The sequence below is a fragment of the Lipophrys pholis genome, assembly GCF_963383615.2.
Source record: "Lipophrys pholis genome assembly, chromosome: 15".
Taxonomy (NCBI): Eukaryota; Metazoa; Chordata; class Actinopteri; order Blenniiformes; family Blenniidae; genus Lipophrys; species Lipophrys pholis.
Genome location: NC_137642.1, coordinates 18,710,584 through 18,734,020, shown reverse-complemented (window position 1 = coordinate 18,734,020; position 23,437 = coordinate 18,710,584). Strand labels below are relative to the sequence as shown.

The window sequence follows — 23,437 nt, the reverse complement described above, 5'->3', positions numbered from 1 at the left end:
CTAAATTCAGTGGCTTTAGGAGAGATCCTGTCTTACCTGCAGCTTTCAGTATTACCACTGATAGCACAATGCAATCGGGCAGTCAACTAGAATCACCGTCAAGCGTTCAAGATATCCTCTAACATCGCTGCAGTTGCATGAGTGCTTTCTCTCAGCCCACCTGTTGACTCACAAGTGTTCTCTTGTGTTGTTCTCTTCCTGCCCTCTCTGTCGAAGCACACCATGGCATTTAGCTGAGTGTTGCGACAAACTCCCTGCTGATTTAGTGACTAATCATACCAATACAGGAGCTTTAGATGATGAAAATATTAGTAAACCTGCCATTTGCCTTCTCATATATTGCAGTACAATCAATCTCGAGCTTTGAAAACTACTACCCTAAATCTTATTTTATCATGGGCGTAATTAAATTGAATGACTAAAACATTAAGTACTGTGTATACTGTTTAGTTTCTTATCCTTAAATTGAGTTAATAACTGAAGTTCTGATGCACCTAAGAAGTTGTGCTGTAATCACTTAAAACATCAAGCAGATAATGGAACCAACAGTGGCTGTAACAACAGGGAGTGGGTTCAACTATTTGTTGTTGTATTCAGAAAGCAGTTAATCCAAAAACCACGTATTAATAACATGGTATTGTATTTATCAGCTTCCTTCAAAGCAATCGCTCAAGGCCACCTTACATTAAAAGCTTTACTGCAGAGACGGGTGTTGCTGTAATCAAGTATGATAGTTTAGCTTGAAAATAAGTCACTTCTTTGTTCATCATTTTAAGACATTTTAGAAGGAAGCCAACTGACATCCAGTCCAATCAAAGGCTCGTTTCACATTTGCCCCAAATGTTTAAAAAACAATCATATTGTAAAGCGTAGAACTTTTTTTATAAATACATTTCAGCATTTGTTTCACATAGACTAACAATTTGTTGTTTAATTGACATACATTTCTCTGCAAAAGTACTATTTCCCTCCTAAATGAAGTTAGGACTTTGAAAGTAAAAAAAAATTAATTGCTGTGATACATATGATACAAACAGAATAAATGAAATGTAGTGCCACCAGCATCTTTCCTCAACTGTTTTTTAAGATATTTCTATAATATCTCAGGTCACACATTTATGATGACCAAAATCTAGTCGTCGTTCTCATGAATAAAAACAATCACATGCTTTCATTAAAGCTGCTGGGAGCTTTTGGCAGGTTGTTAATGTGTTGCTCCTCCACAGCAGCTCGAAGTCAGATTGAGACTCCTGGGCATGGCAGGTCATCAAGGCTAGGAGCTTGTCACCTAACTCAAATGTGTTTTACTGCTCAATGCTGCTTAACTTCAGGTCACAGTTGTAAATATCGGATCAGTTGCGCCAGATCATGCCGGCTGTTGTTACTAATTTATTCCTCACTGCACAACGGCAGTGTGTATTTAAAACCAACTTCAGTGTTGGAGATTTAGGAGCAGAGCAGAACATCTTGCAAAAACCCCATTGTCGTTTCATGCGTATTCTTGTAGCGAGCTAAAATAAATCAGCATGCAAACATTTATAGTACCGTATAGAGAGAAAGAAAACAAACATTCCCAATCAAGACCCGGGGGGAGGGGTTATGGGGCGGGTGGATTATGAGGCTCCTGGGGGTGTAGAGTTGACTGTTCTCCGACCGGGGCCTGCGCCGGGCTTCGCTTTCCTGGGTCTGGGGGCGGGGCTGGTCCGGGGCGCGGCGGCTGGGGCCGTCTCTGCCTTACCGGGTTGGGGGGGGCGGTGGGTGGGCCTGTTCCCGGGGGTGCGGTGGGACTCGCCGCCGGGGTTGGGGGGGCTCTCGGCCCGCTCGGCCCGGGGGCCCTGCTCCGGCCTTTTCTCGGCTTGGCGGCTTGGGTCGGGGCCTGGGGCCCTGTGCCCTTTGTCCTTCTCTTGTGGGCCCCTCTTGCCTGGGGGGGATTCCTCTCTGCATTCTCCGTCGGGTGCTTTTTGGGCGGGGGCGGGGCTCTCTGGGGTGGTTCGCTGGGGTCTCCCCGGGCCTGGGGGGCTTCTGTCTGCCGGGGTGGCGGTGTCCGGGCGCGGTGGCCTCGGACCCCGGGGTGTCACCACGGGTCCCCCCACAACAGTTCCGGCCACACCCAGTGGACAAGCCACACACACTCACATACACGCACACACACACACACACACTTTCACTCCTCACGAAAGGTGCTTCTGAAGTTGCTTGTTGTCTGTCATCATTTGCTCAAACTTTAAAAATCATGTTCCTCTTTTGTCGTTGCCTCTTTGTTATTTCATGTTCCTGCTTCACGTTACTGTCTAGATAGAGCTGCTCAGGCTGGTTCAATCTAATAACAGTTGGAAAGTATTTGGATGAGTGTGATTATTGCAAATAATATATGTAGCACAACAAGGACATTGTATGTTATCCCCTTCCCCCCACCCCCCTCCCCCCTCCCCCCTCGACTTTCTTCTCTCTCTTCTCTTCTCTCTCTCTTTGTGCGTTCCCCCCCGGTCGTGTACGGCAGCCATGCCAGCTTCTGACGGAGAAGGCAACAGGAGGAGACTCCAGGTCTCTCCCTGTTGCAAGACCAAAAACTGTTCTGACTCCGAAGGCTCTCAATCACATCATATTGTTGGCCCAAGCTGCCGAACAGGACAAGGGCGGAAAAAAAAGAAAAAAAAAAAAAAAAGAAAACAAACATTATGCTCTTTGTTTTACTGGTACATCTCCTACAGAGAAGCCTTTTTTGAATTCAACACCAGGAAGAAGAAAAAAATCTTCCATCAGTGCACAGCGCGGTATGTCACTTTGGTGTGTGTGTGTGTGTGTGTGTGTGTGTGTGTGTGTGTGTGTGTGTGTGTGTGTGTGTGTGTGTGTGTGTGTGTGTGTGTGTGTGTGTGTGTGTGTGTGTGTGTGTGTGTGTGTGTGTGTGTGTGTGTGTGTGTGTGTGTGTGTGTGTGTGTGTGTGTGTGTGTGTGTGTGTGTGTGTGTGTGTGTGTGTGTGTGTGTGTGTGTGTGTGTGTGTTTTTCCTCCACAGACAGTACCTGGTGGTGGTGTTCAGAGACAAACCCCTGGAGCTGTGGGACACAAGGACCGGGACACTCCTGCGGGAGATGGCAAAGAACTTCCCTACTGTTACTGCATTGGTGAGAACATTTTAACATAGAATCAAAAGCGTATCCTCTTCTAACCCTTTGTTCAGCTGTTCCCACAAAACACACACAAACACACGTTTCTGAAACAAATGACATGTTTCCTAAAAGGTGTTCATGTCTGATCATCTAAATTTACTGCACCCAGAATAACTTTCCCAAAACACGCGATCATCGCTGTAGAAACACCCGCTATTTACTCTACCCTTTAGTAAATAGTCTCTTATACTTTTTGACCCATTCTCCTTCTTGTGTTTATGTGGATCGTTTGAAAGATTAGTGTAAAAAATCCCCCCAAGCTCAGCGAAGGACCGCAGCTTCATTAGGCCTAAGAAACCATCATAAAAGAAGAGTGATGCTGGACAAACTTTACTGTGGGGCCGTAAAATCCTCTACAGTGTGAATAAAAATGCCAGTAGCCTTAATAATACATGCCTGCTTCCTCCAGCCCCATATTGCTGTCTCATTTCCATATTGATTACAACCTCCAGTCGAAAAACTAAAGTTACAGCACTTACCCAAGAAGACAGGGTTTCAAAGCTGTCTCCTGTGTACCTTGATATTCATGCATGCCTCTACTGTACAGGCAAATCCTCTTCCTTTCCTCTCTTCTTCCTCTGGCTGCTGTTTCTCATTTATGTTGTTGAATCAGCAGTTGTTCTCCCTTTTTTTTTTAAGGGTTGTTATTTTTTTCTCTTCTATTGCAACTGCTGTCCTGTGTTTATGTAAACAGGAGTGGTCCCCATCCCACAACCTGAAGAGTCTGAAGAAGAAGCAGATGGCAGCCAGAGAGGCCATGGCCCGCCAAACTGTGTCAGATGCCGAGCAGAGCAGCGTTGAATCCTCGGTCATCAGGTAGGTGTTAGAAAGCATCAGCTCCTTTGCTGAGGATGGATTTTTTTTTTCTTTTCTCACAGACACCTCTGATAGAAATCTATCACCCGGAAATCCTTTATTCTGAGATTGCTTCTATTTTGTTGGTGAAAAGTTTGAAGTTTGGCGAACAGATTCAACATATTTCAGCAGAACTCAACAATCCAGCAAGAAAAGAGAGAGACTCCATCCATGTTGTTGCTCTTGAGAAGTTATTTGCAATTACATATTGTGAGCTTCATCGTAAGTGTGTTTTCTAAAGTAATAAGATTCCATTTTTCTTGAGGATTTATCAGTGGTTCTAACTTAATGCTAGTTCATGCTCTCATTATTGAGGTTTCACTCTGCTTCAATGTTCACTCGACCAGCATGGTATCGAGTGGGACTTCATTCTGACCCTCTAGTGTATGCAAATAGACTTTCCACAATACTGGAATAAAGCAACATAATGGAATTAAAACCGCTCACATAATCTCAAGCAAAATGGAACAGAGTATCTTTTGTGAACGAATAATTTATGGCAGAGCTGCAGCACTGAATCATATTAAGAGTGCGCAAGTGTATCTAGTGAAGTGGGCACTGAGGTTTTTTTTTTTTCTTTTTCTTTTTCTCACTGAAATCATAGTTTTTATGCCGTTGGTTATAGTTTAGCTTATTAAAAATTCAACTTTGTACCTCCTGGTTGGTGTAGAATAAACTCCTCCGGGGTACACCTGCCTCAAGTTAGGAAACACTGGACCAGATACTCGTGGTTACAGATACCTGGCTACAGCCAGCAGGAGAATAACAAGTTACCAGCCAGAAGATTTCACATAAGAAATGGGAAGAAAAAAAAATAACATGTTCTCTTCTGGTAGAATTTTCTGTTAAGGCTTTTTTTTTTTTTTTTTTTCCCCCTTCAACCCAAACTCACCATGTAGTCTTCTGCAAGATGCTGAGAGCAAGTCAGAGACGAGTCAGGCCATCTCCGCCAGGGAGCACTTTGTATTCACTGACACAGACGGGCAGGTCTACCACATCACCGTGGAGGGCAACACAGTCAAAGACGGTGCACGAATTCCCCCCGATGTGAGTATAGAGACTGTGTGTGTCACTTTTTATGGCTGTCTTTATTTCACACCGTCCAGTCTCACTGTAAGGTCATCCTTGCACCTTTTGTTGGTATCGTTCTTAATCCAGTTAAGAATTATGTGCACAAACATCACTATATTTTCTTTTTTTTTTTTTTTTTACTTGTTTACTTTCGGCAGGTACCACTCTGCCTCCTATCATTACTTCTGCTTCTAACGTTGCCATTTCCTGTCTCGCTTAATGTTTGTATCTAATATCTCTTATTCCCAGGTCCATTTATCAATTAATCTTTCTCTTGGCTTTATGTTGCAGCCAACATGACCTTTAATACTGTATTTTTCCTCGGTATGCCACATTTATCTCCATCCAGTCACATTGATTCTCATAAAAATTAATTGTGAGCCATTTTTCGTCCTTTAACAGTTTTTTGCTGTTTCTTTGGCATTGCTTCCTGTAGCAGCAGCAGCCGCCTATGTCCTTCTGAGATTTGTGTGTGTGTAGGGGGAGGAAGATGAAATATGGCCAACTTAATGTGCCCCTCCCAGTAGTAGATGAATGCAATCGAGGTGAAGGCTTTACAGAAGCTCCATTTTGTGTCATATTCTGGGGAGGAAGCAGCCACTTTAAGGTGTGTGATGTTGATGAGGTCCCGATGGAGTTTTTTGCACTTGTTCACTGATTTGAAGTGTGATGCAAGGGAAGAGGATCTGTTACTGCATCCATTTGTAAAACGTTCAAGCAGTAACCCAGCCATCTTTTTATTTTTCTTATAATAAAACAGCCTAGCTAGTAAACATAGATCGCTTTTCTTTTTCCGCCTGGATGACTTCAAGATGCCATGGTCAAATCCCATCAGTCCAGTGATTTGATTAACTTTTTAGCTGCCTAAGCACCCATTATGGGTTTTTTCTTTGGAAATACTTTAACTTGGGGAACTTTTCTGGGATTAATTACCTCATATAAACTTGTATATGTGTGGAGCTGAGTCATGCAGCGTTGTATGCACCTTCTGTTGGCTGTTGTTAATTTGCTACCGTTTCTGTCAGTGGAAGCGGCACATCATCACTCTCACCACTGAAGTTTATCTTGTTTTTCTGTCAATTTTTCACTCAAGGCGGCAACATTTTCCCTACTCAGTGTAGTATTTTTAAAGAGAAGCTGGTGTGGTGTGTCCATTGTGAGGCAGTGGATGCTGTGCGATGCAGTCTCTTCATACCACACAGACGCTGGAGGTTTACCTCGGGATTTATAAGCCTTATCTGTGCGATGGCTGTAGATTTATTTTTCCTCACACATTTGCATACCCCAAAGGTTTTACAGTCCTTACACGATTACAGGAGATCTTCAGATCTCTGTCAGGCAAGCAGAGGAAAACTCTTCCAAAAAAAAGTTTTGTCCTATCACACGCTGAAGGTGAGCTGACACTTACATCTTCACACCAGCACTGCTATGGCACAGCCTCGTCTTGCTCAGACTAAGATGAGGTGCTTGTCGAACATGACTTTGCCAGAGACATTTCAATTTATTGCCCTGTTTTTATTCACATCCAAATATTAGATGCCAGAGAGTGGCATGTTTTATAGCAGTAGAGAGAACTGATAAATTTGTTTGTGTATCGTTCACCCCGCAATGGTTTACTGCATTGATACTGTGACTATAAATCCGTATTTCTCAATATAAAGACACAGTGTTTAGAAGATAATCATGGACTTGACACAGCAGGTCATCTAAGACTGCAGGCTTTACACTTTAAGTGGATGTTTGCTCAGCAAGTCACTAGTGAGGCTAGTAGATGGCAAATTAGTTATACTGATTATACTCTCCTAATTTACATGTTTACTTTTTCCTTTTCTTCAGGGTAGTATGGGTAGTATTGCCTGCATTGCCTGGAAAGGCGACACCCTGGTGCTCGGTGATGTGGACGGTAATCTCAACTTCTGGGACCTCAAAGCTCGTTTATCAAGGTAACAGCCAAACTAAGACATTTAGTAAGCTTCTGAATCATTTTATTCCAGATGATTTTTATGTGCCTTCATTTTGCTATTGAGTGCTTTCAATCGAGGGTTGTTCTAGTTGGAACACTCTACCGGTGACCGTTAGAGGAAGCGCCACATAATGTCTCATTTAAGAGACAACTAAAAACATTTCTTCTCAGTCAGCAAAATTGTGAACACTAGGATGTGTTTTTAGTACACAGGGACATGTATCTTTTGATTTTCATCTTTTTATCATGAGTAGGTCAGTGTGAATGAGTGTCAGGGGAAGGGAGGAAAGAATGGGTAATATTGGAAGATGTGATAAGGCAGCTAACTTTAACACTTTAGAGATAAATGTAGTAATGTTTTTTTATAATTCTGCACTGTGTTTGGTAATGTGGTATGTTTCCCAGTGCGTTATGTCATATATATTTTAATGTGATATGCACTGTTCCATTCAAATAAATGAAAAAATTTAAATAATCAGTAGATGGATCTTCTTTTTGTACTTTTCCAGATTTGTTTTCAAATCATAACCCAGTGCCAGAAGTGCTTATAGATCAATTAGTGTTTGTAAGATTTGTTTCACATTTTTCTCCAAATCAACAGTCCTAGCGACTTACTCAAGACAATTTCTCAGCATTTCCACTGAGCCAAAACTTTTTCATCCATTTTGTCTGTTTGCCTCTGAGAAACACGATGAAGTGACGTAACACAATGCAAGCAGAGCTCATTGACATGCGAGGGTTTCAGTGCTACTTCGTGCTGCTGTATCTCCTAAGACATGTAAAATATTAAAGAGCATGGACCTGGTTGCTGATCGCAGCTGTAATTTGTCCACTCATGCAGCATTCATGTACTGGTTTCACTTTCCGAATTCTGAAGTTGTTTATAGACTTTAGAATGTTCATGCTGCAAGCCCTCTGCTCCTAGTACGTGTAAACAAGTTTAACTGGGTTAAATGCAGAGAAATAATTTCCCCAAGAGGGATCAATAAAAATATATTTTATTTAACAGAAACCAAGTGTTGTGTCTGTGTTATTGAGCTATCTAAACATGCCAATATGAAGTGCTTTAAGCATTTTTTTCTATTCCATAAGTCTTTTGCAGTTTTCTAGTATGGCAGTGAATTGCGCTCCATTCAGGAGTCTGACTAATCACACACAGTTTCATATCTGAATGAGAGAGAAGGTGAAAGTACCTAGTTTTGAGGTCATACTAAAAATCTCTCTCTTGATGTGGTTTGAAAACTGAAAGGCTTCTTTGTTCCCGTCTGTACGGACATGTAACGAAAGGTTGAATCTCTCCTAAGTTTCAATGAACTGTAGAAGAGTTCCTCTGTTCCTGGTGTATGTATTCTGACATCATCAATAGAAAAGTATTTTGCAAAAGGTTAATTGTGACTGATATATTTTTAACGACATCGAGAATTGTCTGAAAATAACAGATGCCATTGTTACTTTCAGGGGAATACCGACTCATCGCGGCTGGGTGAAGAAGATCCGGTTTGCCCCCGGAAAGGGCAACCAAAAGCTGCTGGTCATGTACACAGATGGAGCAGAGGTCTGGGACACCAAAGAGGTGAGCCACGAAAACCTTCCAGCAGTTGCCAGTGGCATATCGCTATGTGTAAAGTATAGCAGCTGTATCCTGGATTGATCTGTTCTCTGCACATAATAAATTCCCAGCATGCCTCAACCCACTGCTCTGAAATTAAAGAATAGAAGCTGCTATGGTCTGCAGGTTTGCAGTGATTTAGAGGTTTACTCTGGCAGAGTTAATGCGTTTTCAAACACTGCACCCGCTGTTGAGTATATTTAACTATTGTCCCATCTCAGTCTAACACTGTATTAGTATATCGTATAAGTATATTCACTGTAATTGTGTTGTTGTATTAAAGAATCATTACGGACTGCTGTGTAAGTATATATGCACAAGCCTTAAAAGCTTTTTTTCCAAATGTTCATAAGCATTGCCATAGCATGATGGATGATCCTGGTGCCTAAAGGCAGCATGCATTGTCACTTTATCTTAAGCCTTCTTTAGCGAAGTCATCATCATGCAGAGTGCCTCGTCACTTCACCTCAGATAAGAATCCTTAAGGCTAGTTTGCACTCCCTCTCATCACCTCGGTTAATGCCATGGATTGCCCTTTTTTTCCACTTATCTGTACCCATGCTACAATATTTGTTACCGTCCCTGGCAGCAGTGAATGGTAAAATATTGAAGAGCAGATTAATATGGACTCAGATGATTTGGTGCATTAAGAAGCATTAGGTGCTGGAATATCTCCCCAAGGGAGCACTGTTGTCTGGGTGGAGCAGTGTGTTTTGTTAAGGAGAGCAACGATGAGACACTTTCCTGTCCCCAGTCGTAAAAGCCAGACAACAGATGGATAAGACTGCGAAGAGACGGGAGGAAAAGCTGTAGAGCACAAAAAAGATGGAGACAGAAGGAGGCGCAAGAAAGAAACGGGGAGGAGGAAAAGTGCAGGAGTGATATTTGAAATGCTTCACTACTCTTCTGACAGCTGGGTTTCACTGAGTGCACCAACATAAAAGCCAGAGAGAGCTTTTAGAGGATACATCCGGCCCAAAAAAAAAAAAGAAGCTGTTTCCCATTGTCTCTTCCATCTTGTGTCCTGTTAGATTCAATACAAATGAGTTTACCCGGAGACACCAAGCTGTCACAGACTGATCAAATAACCCCCAAAAAATCCTTTTGTTTGCAACATTTTGGGGAATCTTCCGCCATCACTCTACAAATGGTGCAAATGCAATCAGAGGGAAACAGATCAGAGCAGTTTCAGATTAACCATCTGGCTCTTCTCTGTCACAGGTCCAAATGGTCAGCAGCATGCGAATCGGTCGCAATGTGAACTACCGCATCTTAGACATCGACTGGTGTACATCGGACAAGGTTGTACTGGCATCAGACGATGGCTGCATCAGAGTGCTGGAGATGGCCATGAAGTCAGCCAGCTACCGTATGGATGAGCAAGACTTGACTGGTAAGCTCAGAAAACAAACAGCATTTGAGAAAATTAGCATTTTCCTAAAACAATGAGCTGTATTAGGTTATCCAGTTACATATTACACAATGACACTACTTTCCCTGAAAGTAAAAATGATGTCGGAATAATAAAAGCATCCTATTTCACGTGTGAAATATATGCACAGATCCGGTGTGGTGCCCTTACCTGTTGGTGCCCCGTGCTGCCCTCACACTGAAGGCCTTCCTTCTTCTGCAGCCTTGGTCAGGAACCTTTACCATGGACATCACGCAAGTGTAAGTGGACCAAGCATCACTAACGAACTCGCTCTGAAATTGTCCGCACTTCTTTCAGCTGAAATCACATTTTCCTGTTGCCATCTCTGATAGTGCAAACATACTGTATCTAATCACGGAATTACGCATGGCTATGAACAAATTAGAGAGCAATGAATCTAACCCAAACTTGGAGAAAAACCCACGCATGCAAACCATGTAAATCCTAAACAAAAAGTCCCAATCAAACCAAGGCTCTATTTCTCATTGTGTACAAAATGTGCTAACCACTACTTCACTGTGAAAAAATGTATTCTTATTAATCATTTGATACGCATGAGAGATTATACAGATTCTATAAACATATGTTTTCATTTAATGTTAACTTGATGATAGAATCTTATTAAACTCAATATTCAAGCAAGGTTCTGAGGGAAAAACACGCCGGTCCGCACCGCCTGTAGGATCATTTGATTTCTTTTATCGAACTGGTTCGTCTGCGCAAAAATCTGCCCCGCAGCCTTCAAAGTTGGATCTGGTGTACCACAGCTTGCAAAAAAAGACAAATAGTGACACCAAGCCTAAAGCAAAGTGTTGTGAGCCAGCAGAGCACAGCACCGCATTGATAGTTATCAGTACTTTCAATAATTGATGTCCACATAGCATGCATCAGCGATTGATCAGAGAAGCCTTTGGTTAGACTGTATTTGATCCTCCTTACTGCCTGTCACCCGGCTAGTGCTGAAGACACATATGCCATCTTCTTTTAACCCTGCTGCAATTACAAACCGAGTTATATAACATCATGCATAATTTCATTAATCCTAATAGAAGTTTTTTAGCTCACATTAAAAAAATAAAATACAATTTAAGTCCTTTAATGAATAGTAATGTTGACCTATTTTAAGCATCCTCACTTTGAGATGAAGTCACATTAGATCTTAGTTAAAGCTTGGTAAGGTCATTTATTTTTAATATAGTCTCGACTTTGCATTTGAGGCTCACTTTGGTGCAGCAATGCCAAGAATAATTAAATGTGAGCAGCAGCAGTTTTGAAGTGCCAAGGTAATCACCTGTCCAAGTATATAAAAGCTTATGTTACTGGGAATTGAAGCAGGATTGCAATACTAAATCAGGATAAAATATTTAATGAATCCTAAACTGCTAAGCTATAGGACAAGTCTTAGTGCGTTGTTTTTACCTACAGTCGCACTATCTGCCAACAACGCAGTCATTTATTTTATTTCCTTCATAAAAATTTGAGAAATATATAAACATAGTTCCAGTGTAAGCAAAACCACTTCTGTAAATAAGTCAACATGGGATGCAGCAATGGCAGCTCTGAAAGGGCTTTTTTAGTTGTTTTGTGGACCTTAGCATCTGTGTTTGTCTAATAGCCGAATGTCGTTGGACCCATCCGACTGAGCTGTGAGTGTTTCAGTCCTCTTTCATTTATCACACACAGCTGCCCGATCATAAGCGAAGCAGTTATAGTAGCAGCCTGTGCCTGACCTCAGCATAAATGTTAGAACAGACTTTGCGAGATACCACAGATCCGCTTCTCTTAACAAGCCGGTTCCCATTTAATATCAGGTCAGGTTTGATTTCAGCAGCCATTTGACTGACTTTGATGTGTCTGTTTCAGAGACTACACTGAGAGAGGTGAGATAAAAGGCCTCATCCAGGAGCAGCTCAACTCCTTGTCCAAGTAAGTTATTACGCTATTGCTCTATTTTCTTGGGGGAATTTCACATAATACCTCAAACTAAATTGCTTAATATACCCAGTGTGATGAAACACCAGCATTTAGATGTTGTTGTCCCTCTGTGTATGTGTACAGTCTGTCAATATATCAGAGCCCAGTGTTAGTTTGTTTTCATGTACTGCACTTTTGGCTTGAAGTTGTACTCCCAGGGTCCTCAGTGTTTAGACAGCAGGTCCAAAGTGCATGTACTCAGTGGGTTGACAAATGAGGAGAGTCTACCGTTACAGCCACGCTGGGCCCCGCTGTGTTTGAGAAGTGTAATTTGCTCTGGCTGTGTTCTGATTGTCTGTTTCTGATTGGCTCCCCAGTGACATGAAGAGTGTGCTACAGGACCCGGAGCTCAGTCTTCTGCAGCGCTGCCTCCTGGTCTCACGGTGGGTTACAACACTGCCGGGAGTTGCTACTGTTTTCTGTTTGTGCAGACTGTTCATGGGCCTCGGCACACCTGTTTATCAGGATTCAGCTTGGTCAAAATTTCATGAAACCAGGGCAGACAATTGTTTTACCCCCCCAAAAATACAGACAAAAATGTGCTGTCTCCTGATTGAAGTACATTGGTCATTTTTATATTGCAACCGCCGGCTACTTAATTACCTTCACTGTGATAGTAATATGTCTTTCCTCTCCTTTGCCTTCAAAACTCCTTTAATCTTCTGTGACATACACTGAAAGATTCCGCAGAGACTTCTGTCCATATCGGAATAACATTAAGCCATCAATGTAAATTTATGAGCGGCATCCTCATGTTATTAGACTGCCGTTCCACCATGTCTCAGAGGTGCTCGATTCAATTAGAATCTGTAAACGGTGAAGGCATTAAACCAGCCAACATGGTGCATTGTCCCGCTGAAGGTAGCCGTTGGAAGACGATTATCAAGGAATGCTTAGGTAGGATGTGACCTCTAAATGACGCTAGATGAGTCGGCCTACGTGTTGGTGACTGGCCAAAGCTGATCACACATGTATTGACTTCAGGACTGCTGGCAACACATTTATTCATGTCCACTTGTATTTTAGGAGGATAGATTTTGCTTCCAGACTGTAGAGATCTGGGATGCAGAATCTCATTTTCATATTTATCCGCATTGAGAGGTGCCATCAGACTGCTCACATTCAGCACCTGGCAGTACCGAAACCTCAAAACAGTCAAAACTAAACAAAGTAAAAAGCTGTATTCTCAGAAAACTTTTCATAGGTGCAGCCCACATAGTCTACTTTGATTCTCATCCCGCAAATGCATTTTCTTTACAAATGTGACACCATTTAAAAGGGGCAAGAAAATAGCCTTTCCAGTGTGATGAGAATTTTTGGCATGAAACCTACTCCCACACACACTCCCTAACTGTGTAAAGTTTGAGATTGATTTTGAATTATTCAACCAGGCATCACTTTTCAGATCCTTTGCATACTTTAGTAATGACAAATGAGACCATCTGTCTTCGACCAATCCCACATAAGGCATCTTCTCTCAGAGAATTGCTGCTCCCCGCTTTTCTTTTCTTCACACCACCCCCTGTAAATCTTGGAGATATTTGTGCGTGTGAAAACTCCAGCCGGTCAGCACTTTCTGTGTGCTCATCTGGAACCAACAACTGTGCTGTGTTCAAAGCTGCTTAAATCATTTTTCTCTTCTTCACTCTGATACTCGATTTGAACCTTTAAAGACCCTCTGAACCATATCTGCATGCGTCAATGTCCTGCCATGTGATTAGCTGTTTAGTTGGGTAAGTATCCCCAGTGAATACATTGTGTATTTTGTAATGTTGCGAGCTCGGTCGGAATCATTTTTACACACTTCAATTATCTGACGGACTAATTGCTTTTTGTGGTTGTAACTGAACAGTGTGGTTTTGAAATGCCACAAAAAAAAAGCGTGACATGAAAGCCAGTGTCAGCGACTCTGATCTCATCTCGGCTTCAGTTCTCATTTCCCTCGAGCCTCTGACAAATCTAGATCAGCCAGCCTGAGCAGAAATGCAATATCTTCTCCCTGTTTGCATTCTGTTATTAAAACCATGATTTACCTGGAAAGTCCAAAGGACCATTTTTTTTTTTTTTTTTTTGCTCTTGAAACGATGTTGCCTTACTTGTACACAAAGAGCTGATGATTTCGCCTCTACATCTGGCGGTCCGAGCTTTACGCCATTGTTAACGTCTCAAGGTAACCTAGCAACAGCTGTGTGCCAGTGCTGTTACGTTAAAAGAGGCAGAGGGAAGTAAAGGGTGGAAGAAAAAAGGCAGCAGGAGGAGGGGAGCTCACTGAAAGAGCAAGGCGTGGGCTGGGAGATACACCCGTGGTCATTAATGAGCACAGAAGGTGATAGAACAGCCTGCAGAGTTTATGTAGAACACAGCCCAGCTTGCAGTCAGTTGATTTGTGCTCTTGTGGTAAACTGCAGGCTCTTCGGGGATGAATCCGACCTTCACTTCTGGACAGTGGCGTCCCACTACCTCCAGTCATTTGCACAAGCTCGCCAGCTGAGTGTTTCCACTGCAGAGGGTAAGGCCCCGAGCGAAGGAAGCCAACCATCACCTCACAACCACTTGGACATCTGCCATGATGTCCTGTGTGAGAGCTCCTACTTCCAGGTCAGTCACAGAGGAAATCGGGGGCCTGTTTTTATGTGTTTACCCCCTTTGGTGAGCTTGGAAAATAAAAACAAAGACACATGATCAAAGCAGATAACATAATAAAATATGATCCCATCTGTGGTGTCATCTAGAGACAGTTGGTATCTTTCTGCCAGACCGTGCAACAACAGTCAGCCTGTCCTTCATCACCCTGCACTGTCAACATCTATCACTAATAACTTTCTGTGTCTCCTCTGTTGTATCACTAAGCTCCTGTCCTTAAGGAAACCAGCTCACACTTTCAAGCCTTTGAGGTCAAATCCATCCTTCTCTGCATTCCCCTCTACATTTAATTCCCCCAACATTTCCTCAGAGAGATTCTCATACACATGTGGATACACTCATTTATTAAAAAAAGAAGGGAAAAAAAACTCCCTTTGTTGTATTTTTCTCAGATCAATACGTCTCGCAGTGACACAGCCGAACCAACATTCAAGGCTTTTTTAAACCATCACCACAATCTTCTTTTTTCTACCTTAATCACCAAACTAGTTTGTTGCTGAAGAGTTTTGGGGATTTTTTATTTATTTTTTTTTCAATTGGACATCCACAGATTGATCATCCTCCTCTGTGTTTGCTGACATCACTCCGATCCAGTAAACGTACAACGTACACCGTATCTTTGTTCATCGAACTCGTCCTTCTGCAGGTTTTTCATTTCTTAGTTAGCTTTTCTTTTTTTTTTTTCCATTCTGCAACAGTGATGAGCCCCACATTGTTTGTGTGTCCCGACTAAACTTTCCAGGCTGCAGAAATCACTCGGATAGTCTGAGAAAATTGTGGAAAGGTAATTAGAAAGTTGTCCCACTGTGCAAGGGAAGATAGATGCTTTTTGGGGTTGCTGTGGGTCGGCTGGTATTTATTCTGGTATAGCTGGCATCCTCTTTTTAAAATAATGAAGATAAAAGAGAGAACACATACCTTTGTCAACTCAACACCCTTTGAAAGAGCTTTTTGCTCGCCTGAGGTTTTCAAGTAGGAAAACACCGGTAGAAGTCTAATTAGAAAGTCTCGAAATGAGCCTGCAGTTTCTTCTTCTGTTCTTTGAGTGTTTTTTATATTATGCACCGTTCTCTTTTCATAAAGTTTTACTTGTTGTTAATGAGAGTCCAGGCTGTGATCGCAATGTTGGCGACTCTCAAAGAGCTACCCGGTTTCCAGCAACGTGAGGCTGCTGTTGTCATAAAGCAGCTCCATTGGCGGCAGCCCGGCTATAATTACCAATATTCAAGACTCCTGATACGGCGCACACGGCTCTGAAGTTTCTAAACTCATTTGGTATCTCTGGAAGGATCTATGCCCACAGCTGTGACTTTCATCATAATAAAGAGCACAGGACTTTAATAGTGAGCCTCTGTGGTGGCTACAGATACAACTGTGTGCACACATACATTCAGTCACTGATACTTTCCACTGTGATTCTATCTCTTTTCATCATTTCTGTCTTTCTCATAAAACAGATTGCTGTTTTAGGCTTTCATGCCTATCACGTGCTCCCTAAGATCTTCCATCAGGAAACCGCTAAACCGCCACCAAAAATGAAATCTAGCACAGGAGGCGCTGGCACCAACTACTGAATATTTAAAAAACTTCATAATGAACTTTCTAATCCTATCAATGTCTTCCCATATCTATTTCCTCTTTCTTTTGCTCATCATTATCCTCAAGTGAGATTATCAAATGAGTGTAGCAATTATTTTCTTTCCCTCTGCTACTCTTCAAAACATTCACAAGCTCTGACAAAAGTACACTAACTTGTTCCTCTACAACCTCCACAGAAGTTCCAGTTGGATCGGGTTCACCTGCAGGAGGTGAAGCGCTCCAGCTATGAGCACACTAAGAAATGTGCTGACCAACTCCTCCTGCTGGGTCAGGTGAGTACTGCAAATACTCACTGCATTTCAAGCATGTGTACAAGCAGCCTACAAGATAGGCTTTTTATTTCAATATCTGTAAAAGATATTTGAATTTCCTGATCAGATGGCTCACATGTGAAAGGTTTTTGCTAGTTGTTTTCTCATCATAAAATGTCAATTGTTTAGTTGTCCATCATTGTGGAGGATCCGAGAGCCACAACATAACAATTGTCCAGTCAAAGACAGGATTCACCCGTGTGTGACACAATTTTGCGATGAGCTTCTCTGTACGATAACACACCCAGATGAGCGAACAAATAGCTGAAGTTATCATGGAAAAAGTGACAGAAGCATTTAAAGATACTAGTTATAATAATGTTATACAGTGTCCATCCATGTATAAGGACTTTATCCTGTTATAAATGGACATTGTGTATTTTAGTCTCATGTTGCACTATTATTCATGCCATATAAAATTACTAGTTTAATACAGCACAAAATGAACCATGCAGAAATTGAATGTGCTAGAAAATACTATATTAAAGTCATGAAGTGTAGCATATGATATAATAGTCAGAAATAAAACATGAATTTAGACTAAATACTCACATGAGTGCCATATTGTAACAATACATTAAAAACAGATAGTTCTGATCTCACTAACTTTCCTCATGACTCGAAGTCTCACATAGTTATGGTCATAAAAACGCTGTATCGGTGCAAATAAAGCTGCCTTTGTCCAGTCTGTGGGGACGAGCGTCACCCCCTCTCCCCGCTCCATGTCACCACACTCCATCTAATCACAGGCTGCAATCAGTAGACTGCTGGAGGTGCAGCAATCCAGCAGGCCGACAGGCAGAGGCCAGCCTGCGCTGACCCCCGCATGAGCCTGAGCCTTCATCTACACCAGATGAAAAGCACGATAATAAGCATAATTTCCTCTTCCAATTCCACATCGTCCTGCTCAGACACACACACACACACACACACACACACACACACACACACACACACACACACACACACACACACACACATTCGCCGCCGCCACCAGCCAGAGCTGTTAACACCTCATCTCTGTCTCCAAGCTCCGTCCTGACAAGCTCATCACTTTCTGCTGTCGCTGACAGACGGACAGGGCAGTGCAGTTGCTGTTGGAGACGAGCGCAGACAACCCCAGCTACTACTGCGATTCACTCAAGGCCTGCCTGGTGACCACCATCACCTCCTCGGGACCCTCACAGTCCACCATCAAGCTGGTGGCTACCAACATGATCGCCAATGGAAAGCTCGCAGGTAGTGTTGTGTGTATGTCCAATAGCAGCATTCTTGTGTTTTAAATAAGAATGAGCAGCTTTTAGTGTTTTGGATGTTTAAACTTTGAAAGTACCTTAAGAAGCGTATTATTGACTTTTCTTAAAATATATTCTTTGATTAAGGCTTTGAAATGTATTTCTCTAGCTCAAGAGAGAGTGCATTGATTCAGCCTTATTCACTTTCACCTCATTACTTTAAACTCAAAACTTACTTTGAAAACATCGCAAATATTGTATGTCAGTGTAAAAACAGTTTTGACAGAGCAGACTGTTACCTCAGGTTCTGATTTGCCTGCCACACATCCTCTGTCTCACACTCTAACTTGTCCACTTGTGCCGTTTGTCAGAGGGAGTTCAGCTGCTGTGTTTGATTGACAAGGCGGCGGACGCTTGTCGCTACTTGCAGACCTACGGGGAGTGGAACCGAGCCGCTTGGCTGGCCAAGGTAATTCAGCATGACGGCATCCATAGAGAGGAAACTTCAGATCCTGGGTCATATTTGTATTGTACCAAAGTGCTGCATGTACTTGCAAAAATACAAAAGTAGATGAAAATGTCTGAATTAATGGCACACTCCAAAATACAAGGAGAGCGCCGCGTTCCTGCTGGAGATTGTTTATTGGAAGCAAATGTGTCCCATCTGCTTAGTTTTACTCTCTGTTTGAATACTAAATGGATTTCACTTATATCATGTATTTTTACTGCTTCAGCGGTCTCAGAACACATTATACTGTCAGTCACATTCACACAGTAACAACAGCTACCATGCAAAGTGTTCAACCTCCATTGGAGCAATTTTGGTTTCAGTGTCTCGCTCAAAGACATTTCTATTTAATATGTGGACAAGGAGTGAAGCGGGATTGAACCCACAGTCCTTCGACTGAACGATGACTCGCTATATAAACTGAGCCGTGGCTGTCTAGAGTTGAAACTCTGGGATTTGCTTGTGTGGTTTAGTAAGTTTATGGCTGCTTAGTGTGAGCAGCATAGGAATTTGTGGTTATACCGACAGACACCCTGCTGTTTTTCCAGGATCAGATGAAGCAGTGTGGCATGCTCGGTGGATGGATAATATATTTATGGGGGGATAAAAATTAAGATATGGATGTCTGGTACGATTTTGAGTGACATTCCAAATTTTCATCAAAATAAAACCCCCAAAATATATTTTCTAAGACAAGCCTCTTTTTTTATTTTTATTTTATTTATTTATTTATTTTTTAAATAAAGTATGTGAATTCAAGCTGTAAGCTGCCCACCGCCTCTGTTCTTGCACTCTGGCATGTTTCTGCACTCTTCGTGTGGATTTCCCAGCAGGAAAGCGGTTTCAGTGTTTGCTTTGTGCTTGCAGGTGCGTTTGAATCCAGCAGAAAGCGCCGACGTGCTGAAGCGCTGGGCAGAGCACCTCTGCTCTTCGCTGGTCAACCATAAATCCAAAGCCATTCTGGTGCTGCTGTCGCTGGGCTGCTTTTACAAAGTGGGAGAGATGCTCCACAGGTAAAGAGACAACCCCAGGAAATCTGTTGTGTTCAATAACAGAAAAGAATTTTTTTTTTTGCAATATCTGTAAGTTGACATCCACACAAATTTATCCGCAGAAATGACCTATCCAGAAATCTAGAGTATCTTTCTTTTCACAAGCTTGTTTCACCCGATGACTTAAACACGCCAGTGTGCCTTAGTTTCTTGCAGTCCTTTATTTCCTGAGTACCTTGAAGGACAGATCACAGTGTGTATTATGGGCTGACCCTGTGTCTTTTTACCTCGGCATCGATCTGCTGTTGGTTTCTGGATCCGCCTCCTTGACAGCTCCTGTTCTGAACTGCCTCTGGCAGTGAAGCGCTCTCGCAGGGAGTAAGAGATGCATCAGGCCGATAGGCCTGATGTATGCTTTAGGATCGCTGACATCAAGGCGGGGATGATGGTGCTTTCTTACAATAGTTCTCACCTCCTGTGTCTTTCACTCCTTCCCTCCCTCCTTCTCCTGTGTAGCATGAGGCACTTTGATCGCGCTGCCCTCTTCATCGAAGCTTGTCTGAAGTCCGGGGTGATGGAGGCCAACGACTCCTCTAATATCCTTTTTGTAAAGCCATTACCGCACCCCAAAGACCATTTACAGGTGCAAATCTAACCTCAGTGCATCCTAGTTATATTTACATTGGTGAGAAAAAGTGTTAGAATATTAAATGGATAGTTTCCGTTAAATAGTTTTGAGGAATCAGGTTAAGTATTATGTGATTTGTCTATACCAGGGACTTGAATATAAATCAGATGCTACATCAAGGGCCAGTGGAACAAACAGCCTGACCCGCTGTCACTCTAGACTTTGGTTTTATCCGTTTCTGCTGATAGTGTCCTTGACCCACGTCTGCACATAAACTAATTGAAGCTGCATTTTTGGACTACGCACGCCTGCTGCGCTCCCTTGGCCTGCGGGAGGGCGCCGCTCTGTGGGCGTCACGGGCCGGCAGCTCCGGCGAGCAGCTGATGGAGGAGCTGTTCGAAGGAGAAGGCGGCGCGCCAGAAGTGATTCTTGGCGAGGAGGAGGTGGAGCTGGGCCAGGAGAGCACCGAGTGACCTCAGTGATGGGAGGTTTGAAAGAGAATGGATGACCTTCTTTTTGGGGTTTTTTTTAAGGTGGAGGTCAAAAGTCGGCCATTCAGTCTCACTTCAACAAATCAAACATTGTGAGAGAAATCTGTTTCCTGGAGAGTTTTGGTCATGAACTCCACGTCAAGCAGGAGCCCCAGTTTGGACTTTAGTCCGTGTGACGTTATTCGTTTATCACTGGAGTGCGTGTTTGTGCTCATGTGTGTCAGCATGCAACAGCCCCAAAAGAAGCGCACTTTGTGTCCTCATTCCGTCGACACGCGCGTCGCGTCGCCTCGGTATCAGTTCATGTTGTGGTTAATTAATTCAAACCGTTTGATTGGATTTTGACGAATGCCTGTTGAGCCTTATTTTGTGTGCCAGTGTGAATTATTTCAAAGATGTGTTGTAGCTCTGCAGGCTCCCGCTTGCTGAGATAAGATGTAGCAAATTGAATTCATCCCCCAAATAAAAGATTCCTTGCTTCGTTTAGAAAATGCACAACCATTACACTTGATTCAGCCAATGTCTGCATAGTTTTGGTGAGAACTCACATCACCGTCTGTCCAGCTGTGACACATATTCACAGAAGATAAACCCTTTTCTCCACAGCAGCCACTGGAGCTGTAATTGTCGGATAGCAGTAAAATAGCCCAGACCAGCCTGCACTTATTAGCACATTATCTCCCTGTGCACGGGGCACAGGAACCTGACCGTGATGCAATTTAATTAGCTTATACAGAGTGTACCTTCAGTTGAGTAGATATTGGTTGCTCATTAATCTATTCTGTTAATCCAAATGGGTTTTTGTTTTTTTTATGACTTTTACTTGAGAGGATACTTTGGTGTACACTTTGATGTTTGTATAATGAAGTTGTTCCTTAGTGCGTGTAACAAGTTGAGCTGTCAAAACGTGTAGTAGCTCCTTCGAAGCATAATTTTCTCACCGAAACCGTAATCTGTGCTGCTCCCACTGTCGTTCATTACAATCAGAACAATAACTGCCCACCTCCCCTCTGTTGTTATGCTTTCGCCTTAACTGTACATGCGAAACATGTCCTGATAATCGAAATCACCTCTCCCAAAACGAGAAGACGTGTAGTGATCGTGATTTTTCTCCTTGTGATGTGTTCAGTATTCCTGAAACAAGACAATAACTTTTTTTTTTTTAAATATACGGTTATTGTGTTTCATAAACACGTCAATGCTGTTTTTCTTTCCTTTGCATGTGTCTATTAACTCCAGGTATTGTCACTATGGCACCCCGGGCCTATTTTATGGGGACTACATGTCGATCCTGTGTATGCATTTCACAGAGCCCACTGAAATAGTGTACGGTTACACGAGTCGCACACAGCCCAGATCACGGGTGTCCTCCGCCAATTACGTCAGTGTTGTGAGCCACCGTGTGCAGAACTGCCCTCTTTATGACTCAAGTTTGATTAACACTTTGCTGCTTTCCTTTATATATACATGGACTTCTTAAAAAGAAATGAAGGCTGTGTCTCTCTCATAAGAGTCCAGTCTTCAGCAGTATGTTTCCTATGAGGAGAAGTCATTGTAATGTCTTTAAACTTTAGCTTTTTCCAGTGTTTCCTTGTTCATTGTTTACACAGTGATGCTCATGCTTTAAAGATATATGAAGAACAAAAAAAATCAAGAGAAGGAAGATATATGTATATATGGATGGCAATAAACTCAATATTATTAACTTGGATGTTTTTCAGTGTTTTGCTTCCACACAAGAGGGCGCTCTTGTCCCAGTCGGAGGTGAGGTGCAGTGGGAAGCTCTTTGTGCAAAACCTGTTGTCCCGAGTGCTCCTTTCAATGACCCTGTTTAATTCCCAAGCCAGGTAGATTGAATTTGACTGTTTGTACATTTATCAAACTGTCTTAAAGGTGAATTCGTTTCTGCGTGAGGAACTTCCGCAATTAATTACCTCTTTTCAGCTCGGGAGGAGGGCCAACAGCTGGCCTCAGCTCGCTGCCCAGGTCTGACCGTTTTCAACTCTTTTCTTCTCCCCAGATTTATTCATTGACATGTATTCTGTTTCTTCTCTCCCTCTGCAGCACAAAAAGGAGAAAAACAGTCCGAAACAGAAAAGCCTCACAAATGACTTGATTGTGCTCCTTTAATGGCTTAATGAATAACTGCCGGAGAGCCGATCCAGCCGTTACAGCCAGGTCATCAGTATGCAGGGCCTCACTACACGTTTTCTATTCTCTCCCACTGCCTATACATAGCCTACCACCCAGCTCGCCAACATGGCTCTGATAACAACTCCCTTCCAGCCAGCCTCACTTGGTACTTCCCTTTTCTGCCTTACATCTGCTTCTACCCTCCTCTTTTAAGGTCTCCCCTGCTTTTCTTGTACCTAAAGAAAGCTGGCCGACATTGTGCCAACTCATGTCCCTGCTACACCCCTCTTCTTCTAATTTCCTGGAAGACTTGTTTCCATCTGCCACTTGCACCCCCCCCCCCCCCCCCCCCCCCCCCCCCCCCACACACACACACACACACACACACACACTCCTCCTGAAACAAGATTCAAAGCAGTGTCAGCAGCACAAGATTAAGTGTGCTTGGATCCAAAGCTGTGAGGAGCACTCATGTTCATTTAGCAGATGGAAATCACCGGTTTTCACTGTTTCCCACACATATGGCGGGAATTAACACCCGATTCCAAATCAATCATATACGGTGGTCTCGCTGATCCTTGTTCTCAATCATGTGTGTAAGTGGCCACTGAAGCGGCCGCTCTGTGTGCACCGAACGGAGGCAGGACCAACACCCGTTTGTCTGGTATAGACAGCGAAGTACAGCAGGTCATCCAGTTCCCATGAGAGCGTTCTCCTCCGCTGCTGACAGATCGCTGTATCCAGGAGGGGCAGGTTCAAGCCTGCCCGCACAACTTAGTGAAAACCCCTCTGTCTCCTCCTTTTAATGTGTGAGTTTTTTTTGTT

At 42.9% G+C, this 23,437-nt stretch overlaps 1 protein-coding gene across 1 annotated transcript in view; it reads left to right on the top strand.

The window, feature by feature from the left end:
• The window catches only part of wdr11 (WD repeat domain 11), a 63,706-nt gene extending 41,517 nt beyond the window's left edge, over window positions 1-22,189 (top strand). Inside the window, exons 14-29 of the mRNA XM_080481674.1 lie at window positions 3,015-3,123; window positions 3,863-3,984; window positions 4,923-5,070; window positions 6,931-7,037; window positions 8,516-8,630; window positions 9,888-10,059; window positions 10,229-10,337; window positions 11,962-12,024; window positions 12,390-12,455; window positions 14,481-14,670; window positions 16,491-16,586; window positions 17,699-17,864; window positions 18,232-18,329; window positions 19,236-19,381; window positions 19,877-19,956; window positions 20,259-22,189. Of these exons, the coding sequence (XP_080337800.1) occupies window positions 3,015-3,123; window positions 3,863-3,984; window positions 4,923-5,070; window positions 6,931-7,037; window positions 8,516-8,630; window positions 9,888-10,059; window positions 10,229-10,337; window positions 11,962-12,024; window positions 12,390-12,455; window positions 14,481-14,670; window positions 16,491-16,586; window positions 17,699-17,864; window positions 18,232-18,329; window positions 19,236-19,381; window positions 19,877-19,956; window positions 20,259-20,461 (1,990 nt within the window). The 3' untranslated portion in view covers window positions 20,462-22,189. The remainder of the gene's footprint in view (window positions 1-3,014; window positions 3,124-3,862; window positions 3,985-4,922; window positions 5,071-6,930; window positions 7,038-8,515; window positions 8,631-9,887; window positions 10,060-10,228; window positions 10,338-11,961; window positions 12,025-12,389; window positions 12,456-14,480; window positions 14,671-16,490; window positions 16,587-17,698; window positions 17,865-18,231; window positions 18,330-19,235; window positions 19,382-19,876; window positions 19,957-20,258) is intronic.
• The last annotated feature ends 1,248 nt before the right edge of the window (window positions 22,190-23,437 follow it).